Source organism: Trichechus manatus, unplaced genomic scaffold (assembly GCF_000243295.1).
Source record: "Trichechus manatus latirostris isolate Lorelei unplaced genomic scaffold, TriManLat1.0 scaffold00009, whole genome shotgun sequence".
Taxonomy (NCBI): Eukaryota; Metazoa; Chordata; class Mammalia; order Sirenia; family Trichechidae; genus Trichechus; species Trichechus manatus.
In genome coordinates, this window is record NW_004443945.1 from 4,696,660 (window position 1) to 4,722,969 (window position 26,310).

The 26,310-nt window shown below is 39.4% G+C and overlaps 1 protein-coding gene across 2 annotated transcripts in view; it reads left to right on the forward strand.

Annotated features, from left to right (window-relative positions):
* Positions 1–26,310, forward strand: part of PDE8A (phosphodiesterase 8A) — a 166,612-nt gene that overhangs the window by 88,615 nt on the left and 51,687 nt on the right. For both annotated transcript variants that reach the window (XM_004370662.2, XM_023725970.1), the window contains exons 2-7: positions 1,363–1,419; positions 3,093–3,283; positions 11,991–12,047; positions 12,882–12,936; positions 21,569–21,657; positions 25,611–25,689. In XM_004370662.2, coding sequence (XP_004370719.2) covers positions 1,363–1,419; positions 3,093–3,283; positions 11,991–12,047; positions 12,882–12,936; positions 21,569–21,657; positions 25,611–25,689 — 528 coding nt within the window. The remainder of the gene's footprint in view (positions 1–1,362; positions 1,420–3,092; positions 3,284–11,990; positions 12,048–12,881; positions 12,937–21,568; positions 21,658–25,610; positions 25,690–26,310) is intronic.

The following is a 26,310-nucleotide window of genomic DNA, read 5'->3' on the forward strand; positions in this document are numbered from 1 at the left end:
AGCTTTTACTGGGAAGTACTATGCTAGGTAATGGGGATATAAAGGCAAATATGATGTTGTTCTTGCCCTTGAGAAGCTCATAATTTCTTTGGAAAGATAGACAGGTACACACGGTAGACCAGGATAAGGGCCTTTAAAAAGCAAGCAAGGGAGAGCTGTTAGGGTCAAATTCATAACCATTCTCTCAGACACATGGTTCTAGCCAGTCTCAGCTGGGTAAAGGAACTGGATGTAGAGATCCTACTGACAATTTAAGATGTTTATGAAGCCTTATTGTAGTATTCAAAGTTCATCTTAATGAAATAGATTATTGTTTCAGAAAATATAAATTACTAAAGTTGACTCTGGAAGAACTTATGTAGACTTCTAGCATGGAAAAAGTAGAAAAATACAGTGTCTTTGGTGTCCTGGTTTAGAAAAATTGGGAGAAAATATGATTCTCGGTATCAGGATGGTAGAAAAGATATAAAACACAAAGAAGAGAGATTTGTGTTTGGCTTCAGAAGTAAAGGGAGCAGCCTGGACAAAGGCATAGCGGCAGAAGGAACATGCTAAGCTGGGGGCAACCAGTGCATTGTTGTTGCCCCTGCACAGAGGGGGCAGGGAGGAGACTGTGAGGTGGGAAGAGATCTCTGGCTAAGAGTTGGGGACCAAAGTTCTTGTCCTGGCTCTGCCATTTATTTGCTGTGACTCCCTAGGCTAATCATTTCCTGTCTGTGGGCCTCAATCCCCAGCACACTTCTTCTCTTGACACACATGGGGTCATCATGAGTCAGAGTTGACTCAACGGCAACTGGTGTGTGTGGTGGTGTGAAATGAAGAGGGTTGACTGTTTCTCAGTAAGGCTTCTTGGCTCTGACATCCCGTGATCTGACTGCTGGATTTCATTATTCATGTGCCATTTTAGATACAAGATTTCATCGTTTACCCTGGGAAAGTGGAAGTAGGGATGGAAGGATCCAGTACTTAGTCAGTGTTTACTCTTTGGAGGCTCTATAGATTGTAATCTTGTTTGATCTTTGTAACAAAAATAATTTAATATTATTATTTCCATTTTACAAATGAGAAAATTGAAGCTGAGGGAGGTTAAGTAAGTCACCAAAAGTTGCATACAGCTAGTAGAAGGCAAAGCCAGGATCAGACCCATCATTAATTTCTTCCTCCCTACTCCGTACCACCCCTGGGCTTTATAAGGAGTTCCCTGGATTTTTCATAATTATTTCTGCGCCTACTAACTATTCTCTTTAGGCGACTTTTCTCTAGAGTAGAAGTGTCACTTTCATCTGTGGCACTGGCTAGAAAGAGAAAATTTTAAACAAGCTTCTCTTTTTCTTGTTTTTTAAGTAAATCTCTTTCTTGCAGGTAGCAGTAGCTGATGTGCAGTTTGGCCCCATGAGATTTCATCAAGATCAGCTTCAGGTAATACTCAAATGCAGTAAATAATGAACTGTGCCATAGTTTGCATGTGTTGATTTTCTTCACAGAGGAGGGAGAGGGGCCTAAAGCTATATACTAAAAAGTCTTCTATTTTAGGTAATAGTATTAGATCAATGTTAAAGTTCCTGAACTTCATAATAGGACTGTGGTTATATGGGGGAATGCCCTTTTCTTAAGAATACACATTGAGGTATTCAGAGATGAAGAGATGTCTGCAATCTACTTTAAAATGGTTCAGGAAAAAAAGAATAAAAAAAGTATATAATGGGGGGGAGGGAGAAAAGCAGAGGTGGCAAAATGTTAACGAATTGGTGAATCTAGAAGGGTATACTGGTGTTCATTGTCATTCGCAACTTTTCTGTAGGTTTGAAATGTTCCCATATGAAAAGTGAAAACAAATAGTCTTCTCTCTGTTGGTGAATCACCTGTCTGTTGGAGAGGAAATGTGTATGATTTGTCTAATCCAAAATATTAAACAGAAAATAAACTCAATTGGTTATTAAACCTGTTGCGGTAGAGTCCATTCCGACTCATAGCGACCTTATAGGACAGAAGTACAACTGCCCCATAGGGTTTCCAAGGAGAAGCTGGTAGATTTGAACTGCCGACCTTTTGGTTAGCAGCCAAGCTGTTAACCACTATGCCACCAGGGCTCCCAACTGGTTATTGGTGTCATTTGATTTAGCCCCCAAATTATTTGGTGCTTCCTACACAGAAATGCATGTTCACTATTACATTAAAAAAAGAAGTTGGCAGAAATGTGCATTGTTAGTTCTTTGCTATGGTATTTGTGCAACTGGGTAAATCTGGAGGAACTAAGCCTTGGAGGAATAGGAGTTTTGTCCATTTGTAGTTTCTGTCTAACCACTGCCGCACTGCCCTCATTGTCAGTCTGGTTCAGAGGGGGTGGAGCAGTGGTGTTCCTAAACCAGATTTGGCTGGAGGTACCTGGCTAGGGAAGAGGCAATCTATCCTGTTCCCCAGGCAGCAGATCCAGGCCTGATCTGCTCTGTTCCAGGTGCCCAGACAGCAGCTAGTGCCCCGGGGCAGAGGCATAGATGCTGCTTCTTGTAGCTGGTCCTGTTCCTCTATCACTTAACCAGCAGGCTTTGAAATGTAACATTTTGGTCTACTTTAAATTTCTCCTCCTCTCATCAGAGTATTTTTTTTTTTTTCAACTTGGAGGAATTGCATAAAACCTAGAGTCAAACATTTAAATATACTATTTAAATGATTAAGTGTTCCAGTAGTTTCAATGAAATAATATTGAAATTTTTTATTGAAATAATACTGAATTTGCCATCTACTTGGTGTTACTTTCTGTTAATTTAAATAGTTGTGTGTTTTCACTGATTTTGTTTTAAGGTAAAGTGCTTAAGGAATGATTACTTTATAATGTATTAACCAAGTCTTTGTTGATTCTACTCGTTCTGGACCTCCAGACTAAGACCAGATAGAAAATAGCATTAATTTTGAGGAGCTGAGTGATAATGTCCCTGAGCTGTGTATAGGAGAAGGATTTATATTGACATTTTGTTATGTTTACATCCGTTTACTTGTCTTGAAAACACTTGGGACTTTTCTGTGGCTTGTTAAGAACTGACAGTTCTAACAGCATCTTTTTTAAAAAAAGTGTTCATGCTCTTTTGATCCAGGTACTTTTAGTGTTTACTAAAGAAGATAGCCAGTGTAATGGATTCTGTAAGGCATGTGAAAAGGCAGGATTTAAGTGTACAGTCACCAAGGAGCCTCAGGCTGTCCTTTCCTGCTTCCTGGACAAACATCATGACATCATCATCATAGACCACAGACATCCCCGACAGCTGGACGCAGATGCGCTATGCAGGTAAGCCTGAGACTTGGACCTGAATAGTGCCGTTGACATTTGTAGCAGTAAATACAGCCAGGAAGTACATTACGTTAAATTCAGTCTCTCTTTTAAGGCATTCGCCTTCCATGCATGTAAAATAATCAAGATATTAGAATATCATTATTTCTCGGACTGATCTTACTATCTTTTTTGTTTTATTTTGTTTTGCTTTCCTTTGCTTAAAACAGTAAGAAATTATGAATGAAAACCATTAAGGCTTAATCTGAAACCCAATATGTAATTAATTACAACTATCATCTGCATATCACTAAAACAAGAGTTATTATAATTTTCTAGATGTTTTTAAAGTTATAAAAAATTTGAAAATTGTCTTCTAATGTTAGGTGAATGTGCAATGTGCCTTGTTTGTAATACTTGCAGAATATCAATATCATGAGAGAATTCCGAGTAGCAGATACAAATCTAAGAAAAGGTTTTTAAAGAAAGTTTTTTGCTGCTGATGGAAGAAAGGCAAAGTAAAGTACCTGGTTTTATTTAATAGAAAACTTTGTTTTGAGGAAGGCAACTCACAGTTTTAATATAATATAAAATTTTATAGTATATTAAGAGCATTTAAACAGATTTAAACCAAATATAAAAACAAAAACCAAACTCATTGTTGTCAAGTCGATTCTGACTCATAGCGACCCTGTAGGACAGAGTAGAACTACCCTATAGGGTTTCCAGGGAGCAGCTGGTGGATTCGAACTGCTGAGCTTTTGGTTAGTAACTGAGCTGTTAACCACTGCACCACCAGGGCCCAAAACTGATGTGACAAGAAAATGATGTCATATCAATAAGGTCACAAGAAAATGACATCATATCAAAAACGTCATTTGCCGGGTATGTGGTGATTTCACCGTGCATTTATTCTCCTTGGTGGTGAGAACCCACATTCCAGGTAGGCAGACTAGGTAGCTTTCACCCTAGTGTGGTTTGCCTCAGTAGACCTTCGTCTCTGGCCTTTATCTGGTGCTAAAGTGCTGCTTATATTAATCTAGTTGAATCCACAGTAAGTCATTATCACTGTATCCCAGATTTGCTTGACATACTATCTAGCTGGTCACTTAACACATTTGCAAGGGACTGCAGCCCAGGAGCAGTGGACAGAGCTCTGGCCAGGGCAGAGTGAGGCCCAGGTCCTAGGCTCAGCTCTTCCCTTGACTTTGGGGATCCCTCTACATTTTCTGCGAATGTGTTTTTTCAGCTATAAATTTGGAACACTTGATTTCCGAGATTTTGTATATCCCTGTTTGATTGCTGTCATTCAGAGAAAGGAAGAAAATATCTAAAAAACGTGGTGCTCGGTAGTATTGGTAGAATGCCGCAAGGCGGGAGAGGTATCTAAGGAGGGCCAAAGGGCTGCCAAAATAGAAAAGGTGAGGAGGCGGTAAGGTACTGAGGAAAGCTCAGCCTCTTTCCCAGTCTTGCCCAGGCCCAAACCTAGCCACAGGTATGTGCTAAACAATGAAAATTCATGCTCATAAAGAATACTTTGCTAGATCTTGTATTATCAGAGAAAGGTTAAACCAAAACAAAAAAAACCGAACCCATTGCCGTTGAGTCGATTCTGACTCATAGTGACCCTGTAGGACAGAGTAGAACTGCCCATAGAGTTTCCAAGGCTGTAATCTTTTCAGAAGCAGACTGCCACATCTTTCTTCTGCGGAGCGACTGGTAGGTTCAAACCGCCGACCTTTTGGTTAGCAGCCAAGTGCTTAACCACTGCACCACCAGACCTCCGTAAAGAAAGGTTAAGTTGTGTTCGTTATGCTCCACTTTTTAAGGGAGGAAAATGTACTATTGTTATACGTTTTATGTAACAATACTAAAATAGTGTTAATTCTTCAGCAAATTTTTGTTGAGCACTATCTATACAAGAGAGTTTTCTAGACTAAAAATAAATACAATGTTCTTAGAAGCTTATAGACTAGTAGAGTTGAAGTATTTAAGTCACAAAAAGTAATGTTACATAATACTCAGTCAAAAACATACACAAATAACAAATTTCATAAGAATTATAATTAAGAGTTCTCTCATCATGTAAATAAGTTTATACAATTTTAAAAATAAAGACTGTGAACTGGATGTGGTTTTAGTGAAATATAAAATGTCATGTGTACATCTCATCTACAAAGCTCCATCATCCCCCATGCAGACTCTGCTGGGGATTTAGGGCTTCCCAAGAGAGAGCTCTGATACCCATAAGTTCTCTGTCATGTTGAGAGATACGACTCACAGGGTCATTTTGTTGTTGTTGTTTTGTTACATTAGTTGATTCTGACTCATAATGACCCCGTAGGACAGAGTAGAACTGCCCCGTAGGGTTTTCTAGGTTGTAACCTTTATGGAAGCAGACTGCCACATCTTTCTCCCAAGGAGCGGCTAGTGAGTTCAGACCACTGACTGTAGGTTAGTAGCCAGGTGCTTAACCACTGTACCACCATGGCTCCTTTTACAGGGTCACTAGAGCAAATCTAATCTCCTTCTCCAGAATGGGTTTCCAACATTTGAGGACAGGGATTGTGTTCCCCTGAGATGTCTTCTCCTTCCTGGATTGAGCACATCCTCACTGCTGTCAGCAGTTCCTCACAGAGCCCTCTGAATATGCTCTTCCGATTGATATCTCATGTAAGCATATCCTCCAGGACTGAAACCTGGATGATTTGGATGGACCAGTGAAGAGAAGGCAGAATAGTCACCTTCCCTGTGCTAGCCAGAGAATGGACCTTTATGAGCACAGCCCACAATCTCATTCCTTTCCCGATGGTCATGTCACAGCCCTGGTCTTTCTTACTAACTGGCATTCCACCATATTATCCTCATATTGTTTGTGGGTGGTAGAGGGTCCTTGTGCCATTTATAGTGAGTTTTCTAGAGGCAAGAGTAGGCCCTGCCTTTATTTATCCTAAGTTGGTTGGTTCATCTGGATTCTGGTCCTACCTGGTTTATCTTCCTTAAGATCATCCCCTTTAAGGATGCCTGTCCATTATAGACTATTTCTTCAAGGAGTCTTTCTGGGCTCCCCTCCTGAGCCGCTTACACTCTCTCTCAGCAAATTACCCAGCTCACAAGACCTTAGCCCTGGCAGAGCTCTGTCCTTCCCTTCATCTTCCCTTTTGAGATGCCCTATGATCAGTTTTTCATCAGCTGCTGACCTGAGTGACTAGCATTCATTTATATCTCTCTGTTGGGGGCATTTGGAACTCCTTATACTCCTTATAAGATGCTTTGTTAAAGGTCAACTATTCTGTGTCTGCTACATTTCCCAAGTCTGCCAGTTTAAGAACACTGCTTTGCAAGTTTTCTCAGTTCTGGGCACTGTATTTGGTACTAGAAATACATAAATGAATAAGACATGGCTCTTGCCCCTGAGGAGCTAATGCTTTAGTTGGCAAGGCAAGTAAGTGATTTCAGCACAGGAGAATAAGTGCCCACAGATGAGGTATATACAGAGTGCCAGTGTTAGGAGGGCTCCACAAGGACATTTAGGTTGATTCCTGAAGGATAAGCAAGAGTTTTGAAAGGAGGAAAGGCGGAGAAAACTTCTGGGTAGAGGAGCAGCTTGTGTAGGGACAGGCATCAGTGAGCTCGGGGTATCCAGGGCTCCTCTGCAAGTTTTATGTGGCTGCTGGATCAGGCAGAGGTGGACTGTGGCTGATGGTGAGGCTAGAGCTGCAGACACGAGCCAGATCACAGGGGCTTTGTGTGCTGAGCCAAAAGGGTTGGGCTTCACTCTGTAGGCAGTTGAGACACTGACCTATTCTATGCAAGAGAGCATCAAGAGTAGATGAAAGATCATTCTAGCTGCCAAGTGGAGAATGGAGTTGAAGAGGCAAATCAGTGAGTTGTGAAGCTCTTAGAGGCCATCTTGTGTGGTGCCAGATGTCTGTGCCTCCTCCCAACTTCCTATCAAAAAACTCATGAAGATAGTTAGAGACAAGGGTTGACTACAGCAATAAAAATACAAAGATATGATGAGAGAGATGTCAGAAGCTAGGGGAACAGAAAAGGACACGGATTCCCGCTATATCTGTTGTACCATGGGGACTAATTAAGAAGCCTGTTCTACAGAGACTAGAGGAACCCCTGAGACTATGGCCCCCAGACACCCTGCTAACTCAGAACTGAAGCCACTTCCAAAGCTCACTTTTCAGACAAAGATTAGACAGGCCTATAAAACACAATAACACACATGAAGAATGTGCTTCTTAGTTCAGTCAAATACACGAGACCAGATGGGCAACTCCTGCCCAAAAGTAAGACAAGAAGGCAGGAAGGGACAGGAAAACTGGACAGATGGTCACAAAGAACCCCCAGGCTGGAAAGGGGGAGAGTGCTGTCATAATAAAAGGATTGCAACCGATGTCACAAAACAATATGTGTATAAATTTTTGTATGAGAAACTAACTTGAGCTGTAACCTTTCACCTAAAGCACAATAAAATTAAAAAAGCCTATTCCTGGACTGTCCCTCACATACTTCAATCTCAGAAGCTGAAAAGGTTTTGCTTCACTCTCACTGTGTCCTGCCAAGCCTAGGATGCTGGACATGAACTGGCCGGAGGAACAGATGGCTAAGCCCCAGCTGAGCAGCTACGCTTCTGTGAGCTGGCCAGAGGCCTGCCCTCCAGCTTCCTTCATTTACTTTCTACATTTGTTTGGAAACCAAAGACAGGGAGCAGAAGGAGATGGACAGAGACAAAGTGTTGTAGGAAGGAACAGAGGCATAAGCAGCCTGGGAACAGTCCTTCACAAACTGCTATATTCACAAAACAACAAATTGCATCAGATTCTCAGGTTGAGTTAGAGAACGGAGAGAGCAGAGCAGGCGCCTGCTCTGTGCAGTGGAGCCATGCTGTAAGGATGCCTGCTGGCAGCACTTTCTCAGCCTGCACTGGGCACCCTTTCACCTGATCTGCAGGTCTAGACTTAAGAGGAGGACAGCTGCTGACACCAAAATGTACAGTGAAGAAGTGTAATGAAACTTCTGACCCTCTCTGCTGGCCATCTCTTGGCCTGAGTAGATGTTGTTTCCTCTCAGGAGTGAGTAAGCAGGATAAAGAACGAGGCTTGTGAAAAGCTGCCACAACATATGGAGGGGGAAAGAAGAGCCCTAAAGACTAAGAAGATTATTTTTAACAAGAAACTGATGAGCCTTTTAGAAGACATATGCTTAGTGTACTCGGAAGAAGTGAAGAAATAGTCCTTTGTGCAGCAGGACTGGGACTTTGTAATGAAAGGGAAGATTTTATAAAGGGAGCTGGCAGAAATAAAGCACTGTGTAGAAACCTAAAATACATTAACAGAATTCAAATCCGTGTTGAATGCTGAAGCAAGATTGAACTCAGAATGCATGATGCTTTCATTCAGTCTTTTGATTCACTTTGGCCTGCACATCCTTTTTACCACTGTAAATTCCATTCTTTACAATCTGAAACTCCACACAGCAGAGAGAACAGAAGCAATGTGCGGGCAATGGCATTGTGCTGTTATAAAACTTAACTCATTAAAGGGTTTTGCTGTGTTCTTATAGGAAGCCTCCCTTGTGTGGACTTTTTTTCCCAATTTTGTGTTGAGACTCATCAGAATCATTGGTAGTTGCCTCATATGGCTTGAGACCGGTAGTTGCCCCCAAAACCCATTTCCATTCTTTTCATGATAATAGAATCTCTGATGTTTAGCTGGGTGTATGGCCACCTAGAAAATACACTGCATTTCCTAACTTTTCTCATAGCTGGCCAGTGGAAGTATGTGCATCTTCTGGAAAGTGTCCTTGGAGGGTGCATACCCTTCTTCTACACTCTTCCTGTTGTTTGGAATGTGGACATTATGGTCAGAGCTCAAACATCTATCTTGAACTACAAGGAAAGAACCAGGAACAAATTCTGAGGGGAGTCTGGTTCTGACACTGCAGGGTGCCCTGGTAGCCTTGGACTGCCTCCTCTGCACATCTTCTAGGGGAGTGGTTCTATTATGTTTAGCCAAATCTCATCCTAATGATACACCAAGGTTGCATGGTTTTAAGAGCTTCCCAGCATGCTTCCTCTACCTTTCAGAACCTCATACTGTAGAATCATACTCTTTTTTCCTAGAAATCTGCCTTCCTAAAGTCTAGGTGTACATTTTCACTATGCCAAGCCATTTCTTTCGTAGTTTTCATTAATTCTAAAGCAAGGGTGTTATTTTCCAACCCAGTTTCTGACATTTCTATTTCCTAGCCAGTTTTTCCCTCTTATTGATCAGAAAAAGTCAGCCATACACATCTGACTTTTTACACAGTTTTAGAGCTCCTTTGAAGGGATCAGCTTATCTCCAGGTAAAGCATGATCTTCCCTTCCACTTCATCCTTAGCCAAATGTCCATCACACCTGTATATCCAGTAATGGGTGGGAAATCCAAAACTACTTAATCAGATCATCTGCCTGGTTGTCTATGTGCTATTATATTGCCCAGATCCTTGTTTTTCTTTTAAACATAAAAGAGCTGGCTGGGGATGGCTGGCTGCATACTTAAATTTGCTTGTCCTCTCTCCAAATCTCTTTTGATTTGTTGGAAACATAAAAATAAGAACAAATAGAATGTGCAAAGAAGCCATGGAAATACCATTTCTGAGTCCATGTTTCTCATTCCCTGTTTAAGATTAGTGCTAGGATAAATATTTGTCATCAATTTTGACAACTGAACTGTGTGAGTACCTGCCATGCTAGTGACCCTTCCCAGTCGAAGCAGCCCCTCCCATGGCCCCTTATCTTGGAAGCTGTGCTTGCTTGGTCTTCAGACAGAGAGACCATGGTTGGACCAGGGATTGACACTTGGCCAGCAAGCCCTGCAGTGACCAGTTGAGAAGGAAGGGCTCTTCCAGTAGAGCCATGCAGTGCCGTTTAGGTTGGCTCCCTCAGGAGAGGATAAGCAGATGGGAGCTAGAAGAGTATGGAGTGGACACTGGGAAAAGCAGAAAGGAAGGCAGGCTGGCTGGCCACATGGCCCATGAGAGCTGCTTTTCCATCCCCGAGCAACTTTCCTGCCCCAGGTCTAGTCTACATCTGTAGACTCTAAGCCTTTCTCAACCTGGATTCCACAAGAAAATTAAGTCTCAGTACCCTAATGCATGGGTGGTCAAAGAGGAACACAGTCATGCTTATTCATTTATGTATTTTCTGTTGCTACTTTCATGCTACAGTGGTAGAGTTGAGTAGTTGCAACAGAGTCTGAATGGCCTGCAAAGTCTGAAATATTTACTGTCTGGCCCTTTACAGAAAAAGTCTGCTAAGACTGAGGCATCTATTGTGTATAATGAATTAACTTCTCTCTTATGCATCTAGAATGGTTCAAAGTTATGTGCCATCCTTAGGAGAATCGAGAAATAAGCACTCAAATCATTTTCTCTGTTCTGTGATTCAGAAGTGTTTCTACTTTAACTGAAAGAGCTAAAGTAATGCTTTAAGTCTTGGCTGGTCTCTGTCCCATCCTGGATACATTGTAAAGGAGGCCAGCACACTTCTGACTTGGCTGGCGCAGGCTGGGCATAGTCCTCTCCATTTCCCTCCGTCTAAAGTCTCCCTCCAGCCTAAGTCTTTTCTTCCCCCAGTCCAGGGGCTGGGCCCCTTTCTTCTCCTGTAGCCTGATTCTTCTTTTCCAGAGTCCTACTTTCTTCCCTCAGCATAGGATGAGTTGAAGCTGTCGCATATCTCCAGTGGAGCAGTTTCTTTTCCTTCTTCTCCTGCTCTGTGTCACGTTTATTTCTGCCCTCTCTGTGTCTTGGCTGGATTTTCATTCCTCATGGCCTCTTGGGGAGGCCTAGTGGTCTAGTGGTTAAAGCACTTGGCTGCTAACTGAAAGGTCAGTGATTCAAACCCACCAGCCACTCTGTGGCAGAAAGATGTGGCAGTCTGCTGCTTGTATAAAGATTACAACCTTGGAACCCTATGGGCAGTTTTACTCTGTCCTGTAGGGTCACTATGAGTCAGAATCAACTCAACAGCTGTGGATTTGGTTTGAGTTTTTTGATAGCCTCTTGGGAATCTTCTTCTCTAGAAGGGTTAAATCACTCTTTGTATGGGGAGCCTCATACTCCTTGGGTAACTTCAGTGGGGCACTTTCTTCTTTTCTGGACTAGGCCGTGTTCTTAACCTTTTCTATCAGGTATTGATTCCCTTCTTTCTGACAGATAAGAATATCTTGCATTACCTAATTTTGAATTTGTGGTGTTGTTGCCTCCATTCAACCTAAGAACTCTTCATTCTTTGTGCTGCTCAGAATACAGTGGGGGGAGAGCTGATCCTTGGGCTCCTTCATCCCTGCCTTAAGCCTAGCCATCAGCTTGTGATAATACAAGTGTTTCCCTTTGGTAAGAAGAGACAAATAGCCCTTTTCATGCAAGAGCAAGGTAGAGAAAATTCTCCACCTGAAACAACTTAGGTTAACAAAGACTAAAACCAATAGAAGGCACATCACCTCAGTTAGCTGATATATTTGGACTCCATAATTGTTATGGTTCCCACAGGACACTGATTAGGAGTTTGTCTCCAAAAGAAAAAGATGAATCCAAAGTGTGAAGGGATCTTTTGCTCTCCCTTATTACCCCCCCCAACTTTAATTGTTCTACCAAAATTAAGTGTATTTGTTTTTAAAGAATTGTTTTAAATTTATTTTAAAGTTTTTTTTTTTTTTTTTTTTTTAAGGTCTGTCAGATCATCAAAACTCTCAGAAAACACAGTTATTGTTGGTGTTGTACGCAGGTAAACTTTTATTTTTTCCAGTGTTGAAATTCAAGTGACTGTATAATGCTTGCTCTTACAGGTGGTTGAATAATAATTTGCATGTTGTAACAGGCATGATTCTATTTAGTTTGGCCTTTTCTTCTTTCTTCTTTCCTACTTTCTTTTGCTTCTCCGATAACTTTATGGAGGGAGTTTCCGTGATTTTGAACTGCCTTTTACTTTAGAAATAGACAAACCATCAGAGAGTTCCATTCCTAAAAGTATCAACGTTTTCCAGAGGTATCTTCTTAGGGCCTTCTAACTCAGATTTCCATGAAGATTTGAATTTAATAGAAATGGGGGAAAGTCTTGTATTTCATCCTTCAGTTGAAGGTGAGGAAAGAATAGAAATATGTGAGGAGGAGGGTAGTATTCAAATAAATGTTATTTAGGTTATATATTTTTATAGATGTAAGAAATATTTCTGTGTCTTTTAAACTTGTATCCTGAGCTGTTAGGGGGAGGAGGGAACTTCTAACTTTTTTTTTTAAATAAACTGAAAGTAGAAGCAAATAGGAGATAATTTAGTTTAAACTTAAGTTTTTACATATTAAATAGGCATATGCACATCCCTGTATTCTAGCTGCTAATATAATCTCAGTATTAATATATACTGCCAAAAAACTAAATGTGAAATTGAAACAGAAAATTGTTTTCAACTTTATACTTTAAATTTTTATATTAATCTGATTCATCTAAAAGTACTCATTATATGACAGCCCAGTAGCAGTATTACGTAAATTAATGAATAGTTAAAGGAGTGAGATATAATTGATAAAACTTTCTCTAACCTTTTACCATGTTCTTTTGAAGGGGAGATAGAGAAGAGTCATCTGTCATGCCCCTCATTGCTGCTGGCTTTACAAGGGTATGTACCGGCTTCTTTGTTATACAAGTATAATTCAGTGTGAGAAATTATTTTTTCTCAGTTCAGTGCTCAGCAAAAGTTTTGAATTAATTCGAAGTTAAAAAAAAAATGTCCTTATACTGTGTTACTGTTTGGTGTAACTTTATAACTGAATAGTCTAATCTACCACACTCTACTTTCTTATTCTCTTAAAACTATGTCTGCTAGTCATATAAACATAATAAAATCTTTAATGCTTTACTCATTAAAATGATACCACGGGATATATTTTTATAATGCTTATATGGATACTTGCAACTTTTAAGACTACTTCAGGGATTCTATAAATAAGGCAACCCAAACACTACTCTGTTTTCTTCCACCCCAGCTCTAATCTATTGGTTTCTCCTAACCCAAAAGTCTGCTGGGAGCCTCAGTCCAAACCAAACTTGTTGCCATTGAGTTGATTCTGACTCATAGCGACCCTATAGGACAGAGTAGAATTGCTCCATAGAGTTTCCAAGGAGCAGGTGGTGGATTCAAACTGCTGACCTTTTGGTTAGCAGCCGAACGCTTAATCACTGGCACCACCAAGGCTCCATAAAAACATATCCCATGGTAAAGTAGGTTGCAAATGAGGCCTTAGAAATCATGATGGAGAAAACTTAAGTAAGGCTGACCCTTGGGCAGATTTGTAGCTCAAATTTGTATCAGTGAGGTAGCCAAGAAACTTCAAGCCATGAATTTAGTTTATAGTGGTTCTGGAAGAGGAGTACTGCTAGGTTCCTGGCAGAAGCAAATATAAATCCTTCCCAGAGGAAGACACCTTTATCTTTGGCCTTGGAAAATCTCCACAAGTAGTTGTTCAAGAGCAACAGGCATTACAAAAGGGAACCAGAGAGGTTAATCTGTAAATGACAACAGCATCAGAACAATAAAAGAGGGAATAAACAGTGTAGATATAGAACCTTCTAATGGAGAGGAAGTCAAGTGATACCAAGTAATCATAGACTGGTTCAAATCTAGGAAGATAAGGGTAAATTTCAAGGTAACCACAAAGAAAGTTAACAAACCTACACATCAAAATAAAGAAGAAAACCATAAAGTCTCAGTACAAACAAAAACAAAAGAAATGAAAAAAAAATCCACAAACAAAAGGAACTCAGCACAGGAGAGTAAGAGGAACAAAACTGAAGGACATTATGCTGAGTGAAATAAGTCAACCACAAAAGGACAAATATTGTATGAGAGCTCTACTGTATAACTCATGTAAAAGTTTATACACAAAAAGAAACAATCTTTGTTGGTTATGAGGGATGGGAGGAGTGGGGGGAAACTAAATAGATAGGTGGTAACTTTGGTGACGGGTCAGACAGTACACACTACTGGGGAAGCCAGCACAGCTTGTAAAAGGAAAGGTCATGGAAGCTCCATAGACACTTCAAAACTCCCTGAGGGACTGACTTGCTGGGCGGAGGGCTGTGGGGACGATGGTCTCGGGGAACATCTAGCTCAATTGGCATAACACAGTTTATAAAGACAATGTTCAACATTCTACCTTGGTGAGTAGCACCCAGGGTCTTAAAAACCTGTGAGCAGCCATGTAAGATACTCCACTGGTCTCACCCCTTTGGGAGCAAGGGAGAATGAAGAGAACAAGATACAAGGAAAAGATTAGTCCAAAGGACTACTGGACCACAGCTACCATGGCCTCCACCAGACTGAGCCCAGTACAGCTAGATGGTGCCCGGCTACCACCCCTGACTGCTCTGACCAGGATCACAATAGAGGGTCCTGGACAGAGCTGGAAAAGGGTATAGAACAGAATTCTAACTCACAAAAAAAGACCAGATTTACTGGCCTGAAAGACTGAAGAAACCCCGAGAGTATGGCCCCCGGACACCCTTTCAGCTCAGTGGTGAAACCCCTCCCGAAGTTCACTGTTCAGCCGGTGATTGGACAGCCTCATAAAACAGAACAGGACTAATGAGGCACACCAGCCCAGGAGCAAGGACTAGAAGGCAGGAGGGGACAGGAAAGCTGGTAATAGGGAACCCAAGTTTGAGAAGGGACAGTGTTGACATGTCATGGGGTTGTTAACCATTGTCATAGGGCAATATGTGTACTGTTTAACTGAGAAACTATTTGTTCTGCAAACCTTCATCTAAGGTACAAAAAAAAAGGAAAAAGAATTATCTATGTGAGATCAAATCGACAACAGCAACTCAAAAGGTTTGATGGGAAGCCTAGAGGACAGTGAGTTGAAGATAATGGTGATGGAATAATTTGGAAAAGGATAGTGAGAATAGCAGCACAACTGGAAGAATGTAATCGATGTCACTGAGTTATACATGTAGAAACTTTCAAAGTGGTGTAACTTTGGCTATGTATATTTTCACCGAAAAAAAGGTCCTCAAGGTCAAGAAAGGAGAGTGTTCATATGTCGTGGGGTTGTTAACCAATGTCATAAAACAATATGTGTACTGACTGTTTAATGAGAAACTATTTGTTCTGTAAACCATCTAAAGTACAATAAAAAAATTAAAAAAAAAAAAAGAGCAACAGGCAAGCACTCAGGCAAAGCTAACCAATTCACAAGGAGTCAAGACATCATGACTAAGAACTGCTGAGGGACGAGGGGTGCAAGACAGCAGAAACAGACCCGCACACTCCTCAGATAGTAGAATTTTCAGACATGAATTATAAAGTAATTATGCATATTATATGTAAAGAAATAAAAGACAACAAAAGCTTGAAAATATCAGAAAGGAATAGGAAACTAAAAAGTGACATAACAGATTTTAAACATAACAAAATAGAGTTTGGAGAAATGAAAAACACAACTGAAAAATTTTAAACTTAGACAATAGATCAGCAGAAATTATCCAGCATGTAGCACAGAGATACAAAATCAGTTAGAAAGGTTAAAAAAAAAAGTGGAGAATAGTGTGTGAAGGTTTAGCATATATATAATTGAAGTTCCAGAAGGAGAGGAGAGAGAATGGGGCAGAGGAAATATTTGAAGAGTGAACGACTGAGAATTTTCCAGAACTGATGAAAGACTGCAGTCCACAGATTCAAAAACTTCAACAAATCCAAAGTAGAGTAAATGAAAAGAAGATACATCATAGTGAATCCCCAAAAACATAGAGAAGATCTTTAAATAAGCCAGAGAAAAAAGATTACCTTCAAAAGAATGACAGACTGATAGCTGTCAACAGCAACAAATGGAAATCAGAAGACAGTGGAATAATATTTTTAATGTGGTAGGAAAAAATAATTGCCAACCTAGAATTTTATACCCAGCATAAATATCGTTTAAAAATGGGGATGAAATAAAGACTTTCAGAAAGATGAAAACAGGGAGTTCATAACTAGCAGACCCTCACAAAAGGAAATTCTAAAGGTTATCGTTAAAGCAGAAGGAAGGTGATCCCAGGTAGAAGATCTGAAATGCGAGGAGGAATGAAGAGCAAAGAAAATGGTGAATATAAAACAGTAATAATAACGTCTAGTTCAATCAGTGATTGTAGAAAGAGACTGCAACCCAAGAATTTCACCAGCCATGTTGCCGTTCACCTTTCAGGGCAAAAGAAAGATACTTGGGAGTATACATAAAAATCAGAGATAAATTCCCCTAAGAACCCTATCTGAGGAAAATAACTGAGAAAAGACTGACCATCTAAGAAATGACCTAGAGCAGAAACTGCAAGATAAGGGAAGATGAAGAGGAGAGGAAAAGTGGAGAGCAATGAAGCCTGCCATGTGCATGTTCTCTCACACTACCTTCCTCTTTCTCTGGCTCTCCTTTTTTTCCTCTCTCTCTGTGTACATACATGTGTGCATATGTGTGTGTTTAATTTTATCTATCTATCTCTTAGGCCTAAATGAATAGAACATATAATATCCTTGCAACAGAAGGGCCATAACAAAAGGGAAATATAAATAATAGCTTAGTATTTAATTTCTGGATTATTTTAGCAAACCTAAGGCGTTACGCAAGTTTGTGAAGAGGTGGTGGAGGTAAAACAGGGCGGGATTAAGGCATGTGAGGGCTGTAAACACTGATAATCTGTGGTGCACCTTCCTCTGCTTACTCACACATTCGAACAAGATATGTGAGTTATATATATATATATATATGTATGTGTGTGTCTTAAGCTGTCCACGATACTTCTTTTTTAAATGTGACTATAATATTAGTGATTGAACACAAAACTGGAGTAGTATGCCATTTTAATGGAATGAGATGAACTAGATTATAAAATTTTTGGTGGATGCAGGATACTAAGATTGTTACTATATACCACATTTTCTACAAAAAGAATATTCCACATATTCTACAACAAAGAAAATGAGTCAGTGAACTTAATTGTTTCAACTATCAATCTAAAATTCTGTTGATCTCCCACAACAAAAAATTGACTTTCACCACTTTTGCTTTTAGTGGCTCGTACTTAAGTTTTGATGCTTGTTTTGTAATTCATTGCAATGGTAGACTTATTTGAGATCTTTTGCTTTTGTGCATCATCTGGAATTGGATCGTTAGGTTGCCTGATACCCGGACAGGACCCTGATTGCTGTTCAGTTGGGGACATCTGCCTTTGCCCTGGCAACTGAAGGAACTCTGGAAGGGGCCCTGCATCAGACTCAGACTTGGAGATAGTAGGCTGCAGATGCCCCATCTCTTAGGCCTCAGCTTCCTCCACAGTCAGATAGGGTGTAATCCATTTATTGAGCGGGTAAAAGCAAAGAACTGTTCATAGAAATAAACCAAAGGAAAAAAAAAAAATGATTGCCATCAAGTTGGTTCTGACTCATAGCAACCCTATAGGACAGAGTAGAACTGCCCCATAGGGTTTCCAGGGAGCAGCTGGTAGATTCGAACTGCCAACATTTTGGTTAGCAACTGAGCTCTTAACCACTGTGCCACCAGGGCTCACAGGAATAGGGATGAGTAAATGTTCACAGATTTTTTTTTTTTTTTTTAAATCTGAATGGAACAATGTGTCAGAACACAGTGGCTTCTAAGATATCTTCATGGGATACATAATTTAGTGGGGTGGGTCTGTGCTTCTCAGATCCATGTAATTTTCTTTAATTGGCATGAGATGTTTCCCTTATGTAAATGTTGCTGCAAAAAACAGCTAATGTCCCCAGCAATAAGAAATACTTGGCAAATCCATGACTTTTATCAGTCCCTCTGCCATGGAGGATAATCATTTCTTGGCTTAGTTGTGCTGTTGTTAGTCGTTAGTGTAGCAAACCACCACTTATCTGTTGGAGAAATATGGCCTTGGTGATAGAAATGACGCCAGAGATCGTATGACAGAATTTTGCAAGACCAACAACTTCTTCATTGTAAATACCTTTTTCCAACAATATAAATGGCAACTATACACATGGACCTTGCCAGATGGAGTACACAGGAATCAAATTGACTACATCTGTGGAAAGGGAAGATAGAGAAGCTCAATAATCATCAGTCAAAAAAGGACAGGGGCCAACTGTGGAACAGACCATCAGTTGCTCATATGCAAGTTCAAGTTGAAGCTGAAGAAAATTAAAACAAGTCCACAAGAGCCAAAATACAACCTTGAGTATATCCCACCTGAGTTTAGAGACCATCTCAAGAATAGATTTGACGCATTGAACACTGACAACTGAAGCCCAGACCAATTGTGGGCTGACATCAAGGACATCATACATGAAGAAAGCAAGAGGTCATTAAAAAGACAGGCAAGAAAGAAAACACCAAAATGGATATCAGAAGAGACTCTGAAACTTGCTCTTGAACATAAAGTAGCTAAAGCAAACCGAAGAAACGATCACATAAGAGCTGAACAAAAGATTACAAAGGAGGCTTGAGAAGGCAAAGTATTATAATGAAATGTGCAGAGGCCTAGACTTAGAAACCCAAAAGGGGAGAACATGCTCGGCATTTCTTAAGCTGAAAGAACTGAAGAAAAAATTCAAGCCTCGATATGCAATATTGAAGGACTCTATGGGCAAAAAATTGAACAATGAAGAAAGCATCAAAAGAAGTTAGAAGGAATACACAGAGTCACTGTACCAGAAAGAATTGATCAACATTCAACCATTTCAGGAGGTAGCGTATAATCAAGAAGCAATGGTACCAAAGGAAGAAGTCCAAGCTGCCCTGAAGGCATTGACAAAAAACAAGGCTCCAGGAATTGACGGAACACCAATTGAGATGTTTCAACAAACGGATACAACGCTAGGAGCACTCACTTGTCCATGCCAAGAAATTTAGAAGACAGCTACCTAGCCAACCTACTGGAAGAGACCTGTATACTAGAAGAGATCCATATACATGCCCATTCCAAAGAAAGGTGATCCAATAGAATGTGGCAGTTATTGAACAATATCATTATATCACACTCAAATAAAATTTCACTGAAGATCGTTCAAAAGCAGTTGCAGCATGTCATGAATTGAATTGTGCCCCCCAAAAATCTGTCAACTTGGCTAGGTCATGATTCCCAGTATTGTGTGATTGTCCACCATTTTGTCATCTGATGTGATTTTCCTATTTGTTGTAAATCCTGTCTCTATGATGTGATGAGATGGGATTAGCAGCAGTTATGTTAATGAGGCAGGAGGCAATCTACAAGATTAGATTTTGTCTAAATCCTATCTCTTTTGAGATATAAAAGAGAGAAGCTAGCAGAGAGACAGGGGGCCCTCGTAGCACCAAAAAAGCAACGCTGGGAGTAGAGCACATCCTTTGGACCTGAGGTTACTGCACAGAGAAGCTCCTAGATTGATGACAAGGACTTCTCCTAGAGCCGACAGACAGAGAAAGCCTTCCACTGGAACTGACTCCCTGAATTTGGACTTCTAGCCTACTAGACTGTGAGAGAATAAATTTCTTTGTTAAAGCCATCCACTTGTGGTATTTCTGTTACAGCAGCACTAGATGACTAAGACACAGCAGTACATCGACAGGGAGGTACCAGAAATTCAATTCCAGATTCAGAAAAGGACATGGAACGAGGGATATCATTGCTGATGTCACATGGATCTTGGCTGAAAGCAGAGAATACCAGAAGGATGTTTACCTGTGTTTTATTGACTATGCAAAGGCATCCAACTGTGCATCATAACAAATTATGGATAACATTGTAAAGAATGGGAATTCCAGAACACTTAATTGTGCTCATGTGGGACCTGTACATAACCAAGAGGCAGTCCTTCGAACAGAACAAGGGGATACTGCATGGTTTAAAATCAAAAAGGGTATGCGCCAAGGTAGTATCTTTTCACCATATGTATTCAATCTGTATGCTGAGCAAGTAATCCGAGAAGCTGGACTATATGAAGAAGAATGTGGCATCAGGATTGGAGGAAGACTCATTAACAACCTACGACATGCAGATGACACAACCTTGCTTGCTGAAAGTGAAGAGAACTTGAAGCACTTACTGATGAAGATCAAAAACTACGCCTTCAGTATGGATTCCACCTCAACATAAAACAAAAATCCTCACAACGGGACCAATAAGCAACATCATGATAAACCGAGAAAAGATTGACGTTGTCAAGGATTTCACTTACTAGGATCCACAGTCAACACCCATGGAAACAACAGTCAAGAAATCAAACGACACATTGCATTGGGAAAATCTGCTGCAAATCACTCTTTAAAGTGTTGAAAAGCAAAGATGTCACTTTGAGGACTAAAGTACACCTGAACCAAGCTATGATATTTTCAGTCACCTCATATGCATGTGAAAGCTGGACATTGAATAAGGAAGACCAAAGAAGAAGTGATGCCTTTGAATTATGTTGTTGGCAAAGAATATTGAATATATCATGGACTGCCAGAAGAACAAATAAATCTGTCTTGGAAGAAGTATGGCCAGAATGCTCCTTAGAATCGAGGATGGCGAGACTTCATCTCACATACTTTGGACATGTTATCAGAAGGGACCATTCCCTGGAGAACGACATCATGCTTGGTAAAGTAGAGGGTCAGGGAAAAAGAGGAAGACCCTCAACGAGATGGATTGACACAGTGGATGCAATAATGGGCTCAAACATAGCAAAGATTGTGAGGATGGCTCAGGACAGGGCAGTGTTTTGTTCTGTTGTACAGAGGGTCACTATGACTCAATGGACCTAACAACAACAATAACAACAGGGTAGCAAAGTGTTGCCTGAGTTAAGGTTGAGTTGAGTTAAAATACAGGTGTAAATAGAAATGGAAGCATATTTTCACTTACTGTGAGCTTATATGAATTTACAGAGGATTAACTATTGCTCTTAAATAAGTCAATATACTCTATAAAAGCCTAATATTAATAGGACTTTAGTTAAAAAATGGTCTCCTCCATATTTTAGCCTCTGCTTTATCAGTGCCATGAAGACCATCAAAATCCTCTTTACTCAACTCAAAGCACTGAAAGAAAAGCATTCTTAAACTGTATTTTTTGAAAAGCCAATTTCGTGCCTGTAAACTTCATCTCTTATCTTCTGTGCATCACTAATGATAATAAAGTATTTTTTAGATTTCAGTGTCCCAATTCCCAATTAAGGAATATGTTGAAAAGAATTGCTTATTTGTATTGATATTCATAATTATCTAAAGATGCACATTTGTTTATCCACATAATTTCCCTTTCTGTTGTAGAGGTATGTAGAAAACCCTAGCATCATGGCCTGTTACAATGAACTAATCCAGCTGGAGTATGGAGAAGTGCGATCCCAACTGAAACTCAGGTAATTCTACCACTTTTGGAAAGCCCACTGGGCCACACGGGCCAGTGTTACAAGTGAGAACTTCGGTTATGGGTTTACTTTGTAGCCATAACTGACCTATTGCTAAAATGGGATGTGGCAGTGGGGAGGGGTTGGCAGGGTGCCACCTCTCATCATACAGACTTTGTAGAGTCTGCCTTGATTTCTGGTGGTCACCTTAGTGATTACCCTCATTTAAAGTAGGGGTACCAAAATACTACTAAATGAAAACAAGCAGGATACAAAGCTGTATATACTCAATTATCTGTTTTAAGAAAAAAATAAATACTTCTACTATACACACACACCCCCTATTATTATAAACATTGGTTATCTCTTGGAGATGACCTGTTTTCTTCTTTACTATAAGTGTTTTATAATTTGCTCTTGATAAAGTTTTTTGAAGAAGTGAAATATAAATAAAAGCCTGGTTCCTTGTAGAGCAAGAAAAATAGAAAAATATTTAATGTTGAAAGAATGCAGAAACCCTGTGTCCTTCACTCATCCCTAAATCCAGTCACTAACCACATCCTATTGATTTTAATTCCTAAGTACCTTTGGAATCTGTTCACTTGCTTCATCTTCACTGCTGTTCTGTTAGTTTAGGTCATTATCATCTCCTACCTGGATGATTGAAACAGCCAGTTTCGTCTCCCCACATCTAGTCTTGATCCTTTCTTGTCCACTCTCCACACTGCAGTAACACATTACTCCATTTGTGTTACTGTTCTGTTACCCCCTGCTGCCTCCAAGGTAAAGTCCAAACTCCAAAATGTGGCCTACAGGGTTCTCCATGGCCTGTCTACCACTCACCTCTCTGGCCTCGTCTCCCATCATGCCCTGCCGCATCCTCTGTGCTCCCGCTGACAGCCAAATGGAGATATAAAAATGTGAAGAGAAGGAGAAAATGTAGGGCTAGAGAACTGGGGAAAACAGAGAGTTGTTCTACTGGGTATAAAAGTGCATTTAAAAGCTGTAACAAGCAACTTTGTGTAACTGCTAGATCAGTGAGCTGGATTGTAAAGTCCAGAAACAGACTTGAGTACATTTAAGAATTTAGTATATGATCTACATGGCATTTGAAATCAACAGGAGAAAGAGTGGACTTTTCATTGAATAAAATTGTGACAACTAGTTAATTATTTGGAAAGAAAATTAAATTATATTCCTGTCTCACACTCTGCTAAAAAATAAACTCCAATAAATTAAAGATTTAAATGTAAAAAATAGGACCACATAAGTACTAAAAATATAAGTAAACATATATAATTGGATGATGAAGTGTTTTCTCAGCATGGCATAAAGATTCCATAAATGAAGAGGATCAGATTAGACAGCATAAAAATGTTAAGTTTGTTTACAGTTCTAAAAAATAAAACAACCTTTAAAAAAATTTAAAAATTTAGACAGATGACAAACTAGAAAAAATGTTTGTAACATACAGAGCAGACATTAGGTTATCCTAAATATGTAAAGAGCTTTCATGAACCAATTGAAGAAGGAAGCATCCCAGCAGAAAAAAATTTTGAAAGATATGGTTAAGAGTTCACAAGAGATATAAATGGTTAATAAACATGAACAGAGATATATAGCCTCACTAGTAATTAAAGAAATGCAAATGATATGCCATTTTTTATTTACCAGATCTGCAAAAATTAAAAAGAATGACAAATTTCTCACAGCTCCATTTCCTCCAAGCTTGTTATATCAGAAGTGGGAACTTACTTCTTGTTTTAATTTTTTAAATAACAGCTTTATTGAGGTATAATTCACATACCATCTCTTGGTTTTTTATGTACCAAGAAATAGCTAATTTCTGTTAGCTAAGCTGCTTTGTCTTGTTTAGCAAGACAATTCAATAATACCAGGAATAATGTAAAAGCATTGTTATTCTTACAGTTGTCTTATCAGTATTGCTAAAGTTTAGGAACAAGCAGTTAGTTTCTTTTTTTCTTCTTCTGAGGCAAGAGAATCTCTACTACATCCTTTAGGATATTCCTTGTGCAAGAAAAAAACCCAGAAGCAACCTAAGTGTCTAGTAATACGGGATTTGTTGAATGAATTACAACATAACCTTACAATAGAATATTATACAATTATAAAAGCTGATGATTAAAAATTGTTTTATTGATATGAAAATATATTAATGTATATTGTTAAGTGAGAAAAGCAGATTATAAAACTGTAGCACATGACTCTTTTTATAAATATGCACACACACACCATAGTTTTACACAAATAATGCACACCTTCTACATTTGTTTGCCAGCTGCGCCCTCCCCCCACCACCCAAGGTATTTTTGTAAGCATGCTATGCTAATTTTTTTGTTTTAAGCAACATGTAAAAAAAAAAAGGAAAATGGCATAGCAGCACTAATGAAAATACCTCACAGGGGGAGGACACAGCTGACAACCTTAGAAAGTATGCATTATTTGTGTAAAAATATGGGGTATGTGTATATGTGTATGTATCATATATATGTATATATGGTAGATATTTACATAAGAAAATGTCTAGAGCATAAATTGATATGTCTAGGTGTTGGCATTTCAGATGATTTGAGCTCATTTATTTTATTAGCAGTTTTATTGAGATATAATTCACATACCAGATAATTCACCCATTAAAAGTACACAATTTAGTAGCTCTTAGTATATTCACAGAGTTGTACATTCATCACCACAGACAATTTTAGAATATTTTCATTACCCCCAAACAGAAAACCTGCACCCCTTAGCCATCGCTTTCCAGTCCCCCTATTTCTTCCATTCCCCTCAGCCCTAGACAACCACTAATCTACTTTCTGTTTTTACAGATTTGCCTATTCTCAACATTTTATATAAGTGGAATCATACAATACATAGCCTTTTGTGGCTGGCTTCTTTACTTAGCACAGTGTTTTCAAGGTTCATCCATGTTGTAGTACTTCATTTTGTTTTATGGCTGAATAATATTCCATTGTATGGATATACCACGTTTTGTTTATCTACTCATCAATCGGTAGAGATTTGGGTTGTTTCCACATTTGGGCTGTTATGAATAATGCTGTTATGAACATTTGTGTACAAGTTTTTGTATGGACCTGTGTTTTCATTTCTCTTGGGTATATCCTTAGGAGTGGATTTGCTGGATCATATGATAACTATGTTTAACCATTTGAAGAACTACCAGACTGTTTTCCAAAGGGGCTGCACTGTTTTACCTTCCTACCAGCAGTGTACGAGGGTTCCAGTTTCTCTATATCCTTGCCAACAGATGTTATTATCTGTCTTTTATTAGAGCCACCCTAGCAGGCATGAAGTTGTATCTCATTTACTTATTCTTTATTTTCTAATTTCTTTCAATAAACATTAGCTACTTATGTAATTAATAAAATGTTTTCGAACACTAAGGACATAGGAAAATGCTCACAATGTAAGACAAGTGAAGAAAGCTAGTCATTCCAGGCAATCACAATTTTGTGAAAATAATTTGTTTCAAATAATAGCTACAAGTGATTGAATGCCTCCTCTCTGCCAGACTCTGTGCTGGATACTTGACTCCATTCTCTTGTGTAGTCCTCACAAGGCCTCTTCAGAGGATGAGAAGGTACACTTGAGGAGGTTCAGTTATTTGCCCAGGGTACCACAGCTAGTGAAGGGCTGTGATTTGAACCCAGGTGTGTTCCACCCTGGCCCACTCCCTCCTCAGATTGGAAGGAAAGACAACAAATTGTGAATAGGGATGATCTGTCGGGGAAGGGGTTGGGGGGTGCGGCACCAGGGATGTTTGTTTCTTCTTTATGCTCTTTAATGTCCCTCCCTTTTTTTCTTGAATGTGTATGTATTACCTTTTTAATCAGACAAAAAAAAAATTTAAAAAATGCAATACTCCAAGACTGTCTTAGATTTTTAGTCTTTATATTAACCAGTGCTTTATTTCGCTGTCCATAAAGGGCTTGTAACTCGGTATTCACTGCGCTAGAAAAAAGTCAAGAAGCAGTTGAAATTACAAGTGAAGACCACATTATCCAGGTTTGTTAATTTGGAAATTTGTCCTTCTGGCTTTCTTGTTTTGTTTGCTTTCATATTTTAGCATTGTACTCCTCTAATACGATTTTTTTTTTTCTTTCTCAACTTCAGGAGAGCAGTTTTTCCTTAGTGGATTATCAGAACAAAATCTATAAAATACATAATTTAAAATAAATTCCTTATAGCTAAGAAAAAAATAGTAAAAGTTAAGGTGCTAGAAAAATGTTCTGTGAAAATATCACGTTTGTATTCATATTTCTCACTGCAGATAGTTTACACTTAAAGAAATTTACTATAAATAACTAAAACATTTCAAAACTAACAGACCTACGAATGATTGAATAAACTACCATTATTATCAAAGTGGGTTTATAGAAGTGACTTAAGATACATGACTTGTACTGTTAGATAACAACAAAAAAGGGAGTTGTGCCAGAGAAATGTTCCTTTTGTCTGAGAAGAATTAGCTCAACTTTAATTTTAGTTCTGGGCACTCCAGTTCTTCGTTTTAACCTCTGCCTTTCTTGGTAATGAGTTGATAGTGTCACTGCTCAGGGATCAGTGCCCTGAGAGGCAACACAGGGCAGCGGTTGAGGGCACAGGCTTTGGTGTCTGGTAGGTCTG